Consider the following 11,081-nt stretch of genomic DNA (forward strand, 5'->3'; position numbering starts at 1 on the left):
AGAGGAGGGGAAGTAGAAGAAGTGAATGATCCACTGAAAGTGCGGCCAGAGAAATCAGTGCCCTCAATAGCAGTAGGGCAGAGCATTCTGATAGTCGGTGGTCTACAGAAGAAAGAATAGAGGTCCAGGAGGGAAAAGTATCAGTCATTTTTGGGTTATTGGAGACAGGACTGGTGAAGTATAGTGATGAGCGGCATAAGCAGAATTCAAATTCGCAATATTTCGTGAATTTTTTTGCTGAATATTCACCATAAATTAGCAAATTCAAGAATTCGTGATCTCCAGTCATTATTTACTTGATTGTGAAAATCGGCAATGTAATGTATTCATGATTAGAATATTTTTGATTAACACTAAGGGGTAGGCAGCTTTCCTATTGGTTGCTAGGGATGTAGCTAAGTGCCGATATTCGCGATTAAAATTCGCGCTCAACACTAGTGAAGTAGACTTTTTTGACGGGGTGTAGAGTTAAGAATGACCTTGTGATGAAGGAGATCTCCTGACATATGGGATTTTATACACATGTGTTTGGCAGACCTCGAGCATAAGAAAGTAGTTTGAGCTGTTAGTCAAGGTCACTGCCACCTGCATCGGGAGGATCTGAGCGCTCAGGGCGCTGCGTCATCCAGGAGACTTCTGACAATTTTTTTCATTATTTCACAGCCAGATTGAGAGAGAGAGGAGATATTGCGGGTGACAATCTGGAGCGTTGATAGGCTTGCCACCTGTCCCTTCAAAAGATACCGGACAAGGCCACATCCTCAAGGGGGTGTGGGTATGGGGGCGTGGCCTAACACTGGGTCTTCAGTTGCTATGTCATAATGTGGCTCCCAGTATTAATAATGCCGTTAGTGCCCCCAGTAATATTACTGCCCTCATTAGTGCCCCCAGTAATATTAATGCCTTCATTAGTGCCCCCCAGTAATATTACTGCCCTCATTAGTGCCCCCAGTAATATTACTGCCTTCATTAGTGCCCCCAGTAATATTACTGCCCTCATTAGTGCCCCCAGTAATATTAATGCCTTCATTAGTGCCCCCCAGTAATATTACTGCCCTCATTAGTGCCCCCAGTAATATTACTGCCTTCATTAGTGCCCCCAGTAATATTAATGCACTCATGAACATCCCCCAGCATTAATCATGGTCCCATTAATATAAATTACCCCATTAGCACCCCTTAGAATTAATAATGCCCAGTTTAGTGTCCCCAGTAATAGTAATGCCCATATTACATAGTAGTGCCCCCAGAATTAATATTGCCCCATTAGTGCCCCTCAGTAATATTAATGCCCCAATTAGTGCCTCCCAGAAATAATAATGCCCCCAGTAATATCTCCTTTAGTACACTTTGAATTAATCATGCCCCCAGTAATATTAATGTCCCAAATAGTGTCCTCCAGAATTAATAATGCCCCTATTAATGCCCCCAAGAATTAATAGTGCCCCCAGTAATAGTAATGTCCCCATTAGTGCCCCCCAGAAGTAAAAGTGCCGCAAGTAATAGTAATGTCCCCATTAGTGTCCCCCAGAAGCAATAGTGTCCCCATTAGAGTCCATCAGTAATATTAATGCCTCCATTAGTGCCCCCAGTAATAGTAATGCTCCCAAAAATTACTAATGCTCCTATTAGTGCTTCCCTAAATTAATAATGCCTACTTTTCTTCTCTGTGCAAAAAAACCTAAAACCTCACCTCATCCATTTTATGGCTAATACTCGCTGCTGACTGCAAGCTCAGGACAAGACCTGCAAAAGGTCATCGTGCTGGAGCACAGGTCCAGCGTGATGACGTTTCCCAGATCTTGTCCTGAGCTTTCAGTGAGCAGCCAGTGTTGACCGCGGCGCCATCAAATGGATAAGGTGAGTTTATTTTTTCTTAACACAAGTGGGGGGAATTAATGAGCGCTCCACAATGGAAGTGCTTTTTAGTAACAGTCCATAAGGGAAAATGCTGGCAATTATTATTCCTGGTAGAAAAAAACATCCTGCAGGGGCACTAAATGACCGGCCCAGTGGGAACCCTAAGCATTGATTGCATGTAAACCTCTGTATTTGCGATAGTTAGGGGTATCCTGAGAGGGATAAAAAAAATGTTCATAGTAATACAAAGAAGGTTATGATCAAAGAGCAGGAACTGAGCACAGAAGGAAGAAGACAAGACAAGTGTATTCCCTACTTTATGTGTAAGAGAAGAAGTAAGGGATGAAGGACCCAGGGAGGAGCCTAGAGATGGAGATGGCCCTTAGGTTTTGTGTTCCTGAATTTTGTCCTGTGTGACCTCACTCATTGATTTTCTTTTCTGCAGTGAATCTTCCGTACCCGCAAACTCTGCAGCAGGTCATGGTGCCTCTGATCAGCACCAGTGCCTGTGATGACATGTACCACATCGGTTCCAACATTGGTGCCAGCCAGGAGATCATTCCAAGTGACCAGATCTGTGCAGGATACCCGGCTGGGCAGAAGGACTCCTGCCAGGTGGGTGACGAGTCTTCTTATGGCAGAAGTCTTCAGATTATTTATTAATTTTTTTTAGACTCTTTTGTCCTAAACTACAGATGTAGCAGAGCTAAAAGCAATGGTAAAGGGTGGGGGCGCGGGGTGTTGGGAAACCCTATCATTTGGCCAGACTTGTAAAGCAAAGATTACTTATCTACTTCCCTGCGCCGGCTCCCTACTCCGTCTACTGGCCTGTGATGCTCCGATGGCAACATCTTGTTTGACAACCGCAGCCAGTCACATGTGACCATTTGTCATGGCGCAAAGAGAGTTGGCCTCCACCGTGTCAGGGCATTGGCTGTGGTATGTCAAACATCGAGGAAGCCCAGTGAAGCATCGCATGCCTGCAGAAGAAGGAGCGGGGAGCCGGGAAGCAGGTCAGTCAACTTTCCTTTACAGGTCTGGCCAAGTGGGGGGTTTGCCTCCCCTCATTCTTTCACAACCCTCTTAAAGCTTATATTACACTATGCGATCATCTAGACGATTGTCAGTGTAGGCCGTGTACCGGGGTGGGCTCCCCAGGATAATACAGCGAAGTCACAAACAAGGAAAGAAACCCCAAACACCAGTTTTTCAAAAACTGTATTTTACTTAAACGTGGTCATGAACGCGACCACAGATGCTGGTTACACACAATACATTTACATACACCCAGCCAGGAGGCTAAGACCCTTGTGCTGCACAGCGCGGCGCCCTCCGATGGATGCTGGAGGTATTAGCGGAAAATTTACCTACTGGCGGGCTCAAGTAGAACAGCCATGCCTTACCTGTTATTACCCTATAGTCAGGAACAATTATTTTGGTTGCATAATCTGGACTAGACTGCGGTACAACAGCTTACAATCTCATTCCATGCAATAATAATTTCCTCCGCCAACAACTGATTAACAGCGCGTACCTATAGTGCTTCTCCAGAATACACCAGCCTGACTTGAATTACTTGTGAAGCTTCTCAGCTCTCAGGTGGGAACTTACACTTTAGACGTCAAGTCCTTGTTAAGAGCAGTTAAAGTGTAACTGTCATTCATTTTTTTATTTTTCTATGTGTAGGGGCAGTGATACTGACTATTTTTGTAATATAATTTAATTACTGAAATCGCACATTTCTATTAGAAAAATAGCTCTAAAGTTGCCCATTTTGAGCCATAGCAACGCTCCTCTGTCCTCTGTTTATACAACAGTCAGTGTTAGCAAGTCTCCACAGTTATGTAAACAGAGGACAGAGGAGCGTTGCTATGGCTCAAAATGGGCAACTTTAGAGCTATTTTTCTAATAGAAATGTGCGATTTCAGTAATTAAATTATATTACAAAAATAGTCAGTATCACTGCCCCTCCACATAGAAAAATAAAAAAAAGAATGAAAGTTACACTTGTGGCCTGACGCAAACAGAAAACCTAACTAATAGTGTTGATCGAGCACCAAAGTGCTCGGGATGCTCGGATTCTCTACCGAGCACCCGAGCACAATGGAAGTCAATGTGAGAACCCGAGCATTAAACCAGGCACCGCCTGCTCTGAAGACCGGAGGGCGTCTGGTTCATAGGAGAAGGTCAGAAATTGATGGAAACACCACTGAAATGGTTTGGGAACAGCATGGGGAGGACGTCTGGATGCATCTTGGACTCCCAGGTCGCTGCTGGGAACGATGTTGTCCGAGTAGTGCGCCACTTTTACAGACTGACAATAATACACACAAAACCCCAAATAAAATAGATTTTAGAGAAAAAAATTGTTAGGAAGCATTTTTTCCTGTATATTTACTTGTATATAAAGTGCAAGTGCTTCCAAAAGTTACAAGGAAGAGGCACTCCGATACAACCTGTATATCACATAAAGGAGGGCCTCATTCACATTGTGGTACAAGTGTTCAGGTAGTGGGACTCCTACACTCATAAAGCCTATGCACTAAGTGAAAGGGCTGTTAAATATTACAAGGAAGAGGCACTCAAATACTCCCTTTATTACACATTAAGAAGGGCATCATACATCCTTGAGAAATTATGAATGATGGCCTGCTGGTGACCCTCAAAAACATTAGGAGCAAGGACCTGCTGGTGACCCTCAAAAACATTAGGAGCAAGGGCCTGGTAATCTGACAATCCAAAACATTATGGTTGAGGGCTGCTGAATTGAGCATCGAAACAATGATGGGCGAGTGTCTGCTGCTGAGATGACCATTGAAAAAATTATGAGGAGGGCCTGCTGGTGAGGTGACCCTGTAAAACGTTATGGTTGAGGGTCTGCTGGTGAGATGACCCTCTAAAACATTACATGCGAGGGCCTGCAGGTGAGCTGACCCTCTAAAAGATTGTAGGTGAGGGCCTGCTGGTGAGCTGACCCTCTAAAACATTACATGCGAGGGCCTGCAGGTGAGCTGACCCTCTAAAAGATTGTAGGTGAGGGCCTGCTGGTGAGCTGACCCTCTAAAAGATTGTAGTTGAGGGCCTGCTGGCGAGCTGACCCTGTAAAACATTACATGCGAGGGCTTGCTCTTGAGCTGACCCTCTAAAGCATTATATGCGAGGGCCTGCAGGTGAGCTAACCCACTACAACATTAGGAGCGAGGGCAGACTAATAAGCATGTTGATATGATGGAAGAGGAGGAGAAGTAGGATGAGAAAAGGAAGACTGAACCATGTACTCTTTTTTGTGGTGAAAGTGGTGCATGGGAATACAGTGTATTCAGTACATTATAAAAAACACATTTAAAGTGCCTTTATGTTCAGTCGCTTTCCTCTGGTGGAGTTGAGAAGTTAGGGTCATTCCAGGCCTTGTTTATTTTTATAAGAGTCAACCTCTCAGCATTTTCAGTTGACAGGTGGATACGCTTATCAGTTATTATACCCCCAGCAGCACTAAATACCCGCTCTGAGAGCGCCAGTTCATGCCACGTGTCCAGCTTGGACACCCAGTAGTTGTAAGGCACAGTGGGATCATTGAGGACGCTGACACGGTCTGCTATGTACTCCTTCACCATCTTCCAAAGCTTTTCTCTCCTTGTGACACTAGGCCACGCATCATGGTGAGGGTTCTGGCGGGGTGTCATGAAACTGTCCCAGGCCTTGGAGAGTGTTGCCCTGCCTCTGTTGGAACTGCTGTGTGTTCCCCTAGTTTCCCCCCCTCGGTTGGCCTAGGAACTACATACTCTGCCGCCAGCGTTGTCAGCTGGACATTTTTGGAGCAATTCTTCCACAAGGACCTTCTGGTATTGCACCATTTTGCTAGTCCTCTCCACCACAGGAATGAGAGATGAGACGTTCTCTTTGTAGCGGGGGTCAAGAAGGGTGAACAACCAGTAATCGGTGTTGTCCAAAAGGCGTAAAACGCTTAGTTTACAGAAAAGGCAGCCTAACATAAAGTCATCCATGTATGCCAGAGTTCCAACATGCAAGACTTCACTGTCGTCATCAGGAGGATGACTCTCAATCTCCTCATCCTCTTTCTCCTCTTCTGCCCATCCACCATGAACAGATGGAATTAAACTTCCATGGGTACTACCCTCTGTAGCAGAGGCAACAGTCTCCTGCTTCTCCTCCTCCTCCTCATCGTCCAATTTGCGCTGAGAAGATAAACTGAGGGTGGTCTGGCTATCACCCTCTGTAATGTCTTCCCCCATTCCCACCTCTCCCACATGCAAAGCGTCCACCTTAATTGTGAGCAGCGAGCGTTTGAGTAGACACAGAAGTGGGTTGGTAACGCTAATAATAGCATTATTGCCGCTCACCATCTGTGTTGATTCCTCAAAGTTTCTTAAAACCTCACAGAGGTCAGACATCCATGCCCACTCCTTGCTTGTGAAGGGCAGAAGCTGACTGGTAAGTACTGCCCTCACTGTAATGCCAGTAGCCATGTTGGCTCCTGGGATTACCATGATTGGCTGGCCAGAAGGCATCATCGGGTGCTATATATTACAGGGTCACCTCACCAACAGGTCCTTGCATATAATTTTTAACAGGGTCATCTCACCAACAGGCCTTCACCTACAATCTTTTACAGGGTCAGCTCACCTGAAGGCCATTGCATATAATTTTTACTATGGTTGGCTTGGTAGAATTAGCGAATATGACGAATGTATTCGTCATATTCCACAAAACGAAGATAACAAAGTATTCTCCATCTTCGTTTTAGCTCCATATTCATCAACTTCGCTAATTCTAGCAATCATATAGGAAAGTTGACTATAGAGACAGCTAAGTTTAATTCGCTATGCGATTATATTACTTTCCTTTTTTTTTATAAATAGAATAATTATAATAATTATCAGGTATTATAATTATTCTATTTTTTTTTTTTTTTAAAAGCAGTCATATAATCGCATCGCTAATTAAACTTAGCTGTCTCTATAGTAATCTTTCCTATATGATTGCTAGAATTAGCGAAGTTGATGAATAGGTAGCTAAAACGAAGATGCAGAATACATTCGTCATATTCGCTAATTCTACCAAGCCAACCATAGTAAACCAGGTCCAAGTTGAAATCGCAATAGATTATTTCAAGTTATAATAATCGAATTTCGATTTTAACTTAAAGGCTACTCTCCTATTGAAATCGCAATGCGATTAATTCAAGTTATAATAATCAAATTTCGATTTTAACTTAGCACTGCTATATTCTATATTAGGCTAGAATTAACGAATATGGAATATAGCAGTGCTAAGTTAAAATCGAAATTCGATTATTATAACTTGAATTAATCGCATTGCGATTTCAATAGGAGAGTAGCCTTTAAGTTAAAATCGAAATTCGATTATTTAAATCGCATTTTAATCGCGATAACAAGAATAATGACGAATATTCGATTTCGACGAATATAAAACGAATATTCTTTCGAATATTTCGTCGAAATCGAATATGGCACCTGCCGCTCATCACTAGTCACCAGCCGGACATCAATCATAATTTATCAAGGCTTCGTATGATGCCCTCCTTTATGTGTAATAAAGGGTTTATTTGAGTGACGGTTCCTTGTAATTTTTGGCCGCCCTTTCACTTAGTGCATAGGCTTTATGAGTGTAGGAGTCCCACTACCTGAACTATTGTATCACAATGTGAATGAGGCCCTCCTTTATGTGATATACAGGTTGTTTCGGAGGGCCTCTTACTTGTAATTTTTGGCACTTTATATACAAGTAAATATACAGGAAAAAATGTTTCCTAACAATTTTTCCTCTAAAATCGATTTTATCTTCAGTTTTGTGCGTATTATTGTCAGTCTGTAAAAGTGGCGTACTACTCAGACAACATCGTTCCCAGCAGCGACCTGGGAGTCCAAGATGCGTCCAGACATCCGCCCCATGCTGTTCCCGAACCATTTCGGTGGTGTTTCCATCAATTTCTGACCTTTTCCTGTAAACCAGACGCCCTCCCCTCTTCAGAGCAGGCGGTGCCTGCTTTAATGCTCGGATTCTCCTATTGACTTCCATTATACTCGGGTGCTCGGTAAAGAATCTGAGCATCCCTATGTGTTCGGCCAGAGCACCCGAGCACTATGGTGCTCGATCAACACTACCGATGATGCGTTCCGGCCAGCCAATCACTGTAATGCCAGTAACCAACATGGCTAAGGCATTACAGCGAAGGGCAGTACTTAACAGCATGTTTATTGGCTGTGTAGCAGACTCAAGTATTGCGCTCGAGCACATGCAGTATTCGGCCGAACTGGTGTTCGGCTGAGCATTCTCGATCAACACAACTATCTAACTAACTACAGGCCTGGTCTCAGTCTCTAGGATCCTAAACGCCAAAATTGTATGAGATGTGTGCACGATTAGTCCTACCGACCCGGGTCTGCTTCTTGTAAGCTGGTGACTGTGGAAGGAACAGATCAGCCGGCCGATAGGGTTTCTGTGCATCTGCGCGGCCAACCACTGCTTACATTACAGTGGTGGCCGTAACCCCTAGAAATGAGCATGGAATTTGGGGCACTATAAAGAGGAATAAGAGGTCAGAGGGGCAAATTGGAAAATGAATCTATATTACAGAAACCATCCTAGGACTACAAGGAAGTGATTAAATGGTGATTACTGAGGTGAAACAACCCCTTTAACCTCTCAGAACATAGAAATGCAGTCTGCAGCTGTGCTTAGGAAACAGCGACCTCTTGTGGCCAAACAGCAGAATGTCAGTCCAGATCATTTAACTTCTATTACACAAACACAGTGTTCACACAATGAGAGGCGTTTCGCCATCTCACATCAGGAGGGAAGCGTTCCTTCCCAGCAATCGCCAGCTCGTTAGAGAAGTAGACTGCTGCTGTTACATGCAGCGATCTCCTCCACAGTATGGGGAGCAGTGATCGTTATGCCATCGCTCCTCCCCATACTGACTCGTTGTTTGCCGGCAGCAGATCGGGATTACACAGCACAATCTGCTGCAGGTAAACAAGGATTTTTAGACCTGTTGAAAAACTCCAATCAGTGGCAGTATTACACTGCCAGATCATCACTAACGGGCGTTACTGCGAACGTTTGGTAGTAATGATCTGAAAGATTATCTGTCCGTGTAATATAAGCTTTAAGCAAGAATATATTCATTGATTCTTCAATGGCTTTCGTCAGGAGATAACAGGGACGTGTTATCACGGTGCCTTTAAGGTTCTGTCACATCCGTACAATACTGCAAGTCCTGAATTAGAAGGCTGTGGTGAACCCCTGTGGTGAAGTATATAAGGATGCCTATATGCTGTGGCCCACTAGCTCCATGTGGCCCCTCCGCGAACACGACCATATCTCCCACCTACGATATTGCAATGATTTAGTGATTTCCTGATCAAATCAATTGTTGGACTTTCATTATGTGTTTCAGGGCGACTCTGGAGGACCCCTGGTCTGTGAAGTCAGTGGGGTTTGGTATCAAGCTGGCATTGTAAGTTGGGGAGATGGCTGCGCCCTTGCCAACCGGCCTGGAGTTTACACCTATGTTCCTCATTACTACGACTGGATCTCCTTGCACGCGTCCTCATCCGTGTTTTCTGCATCAGCATTGCTGTTGATCTTCTGTCTACTGCTGCACACAGGGCTGCCTATACAGGCGGTACTGCCCTAAGTGACCCCATATTAGAAGCCGCGTTACCCCTGACTATTCTCACTGGGTGCTGCTCATTTACATGTTGTGATGTTGCCACAATTTTTGCAAAACCAGATTGTTATTTATGCTGTTGTGTGAAAATTGTGGCAATACAAAGTGCCTGGCACCTACAGATCACATTGCACATGGTGGCCCCGGGATGTCGCCTGTCACATTGAAGATGGTGTCTGAGCTGAAGGCAGCAGGTTATAGAGCAGGAGGAGCGGAGCGGACTCATATATAGCTTTGTGGGAAAAGATTCAGTAGAACTCGTCATTTCTCTATTTACATCTCTTTTCATTCTGGGGTTAGGAGAAGAGATGAGCGAAGTTTAGAAAAGTTTGATTCGGCAGAATCGCCAAAGTTCGCCAATAAGTTTGTTTTGTTACAATTTAATTTGTCACGATTCGCAATAACCCGTGTATACCCAGCACCCTCTGCCTAATGGTGTTCATCCCAATTAGTGGCCTAATGTCAGGCTTGTTACTTGACCTTTTCCAGACCGCCAACAGTAAATTTGCATTGGCAACCAGGCATTTAAAAATTGCGCCCACTGGTGCATGCAGCAGGCGCCATCGCCACCAGGTGTGTGCACCGATGTCCGCGATCGGCAGGGATCGGGGGAACCGGAGCGTGTACGCAGCAGCCCCTGTCGCCCTGTGTGCTGTAGTGATGGGTCGGAAACGATCTTCTAAGTGACCTAACTCATCCAGTGCACATTCCTGACAAAGATTAGACATGATGGACACGAGACAGGGACGATTCCGCAGCTCCAGCAGGATCATTCACTGCCCTACCAACTGCTTTAGAGTTCCTACTACTAGAAAAGTAGAAAAATACAATAAAAAATTAATAATAACAATAAAAAACCCTCTGAAATTCCACTGCTTGGACACAGCCCGCGCGGGAGAGGCAGTGGACAGTGTGGGCTCCGGCTCCTTGCGCTGGTATCGGGGCTGCACTGCTTTTCAGCTCTCTCTACATTCACCGCCATACAGTGGGTCTGAACTATAGGGGGCGCTGCGGCGCTCAGTCTTTGCGTATCATTGAACTAGACTGTCAGGATTCATTCTAAGAGCGTGTTAGTTCAATAGTTCTCAAGTCAAAGTGCAGCGAACACCAGCCATGGCCGGTGGGTTATTGCAGCAACACTGTACCTAGCGCATGAGCGCTCTCCACGTCTCTCACTATTCTCAGCTCGCAGGACAAAGGCGGAGAGCGCGCGGGAGGAGGGTTTATAGGGCTGTGACATCACAGTAGATGGCAATCTGCGGATTGGTGGGCTGCACGGAATTATGGGTGATAATGCAGTTCCCCGGGCTTCTTACTTTCAGTTTTTAACACATGCAGCCTCGATGTTAAGAAAACCTGATTTGTTGCCACAAAACGTGGGAAAATTTGGATTAGTTGCGAATGGAAGTTTTCCTAAACTAAAGACCAAATTTCAGCTTGAATGCTTCGCTCGACCCTAGTTAGGAGTCCAGTGGGCGGTCCTATCAGGGATTGACTGCTTTCTCCC

The 11,081-nt window shown here is 44.8% G+C and overlaps 1 protein-coding gene across 1 annotated transcript in view; it reads left to right on the forward strand.

Annotated features, from left to right (window-relative positions):
* LOC122945562 (serine protease 33-like) overlaps nucleotides 1–9,541 on the forward strand; it is a 30,000-nt gene extending 20,459 nt beyond the window's left edge. Inside the window, exons 4-5 of the mRNA XM_044304627.1 lie at nucleotides 2,306–2,475; nucleotides 9,302–9,541. Coding sequence (XP_044160562.1) covers nucleotides 2,306–2,475; nucleotides 9,302–9,541 — 410 coding nt within the window. The remainder of the gene's footprint in view (nucleotides 1–2,305; nucleotides 2,476–9,301) is intronic.
* Nucleotides 9,542–11,081: the final 1,540 nt, after the last annotated feature.

This window comes from Bufo gargarizans, chromosome 8 (assembly GCF_014858855.1).
Source record: "Bufo gargarizans isolate SCDJY-AF-19 chromosome 8, ASM1485885v1, whole genome shotgun sequence".
Classification (NCBI taxonomy): Eukaryota; Metazoa; Chordata; class Amphibia; order Anura; family Bufonidae; genus Bufo; species Bufo gargarizans.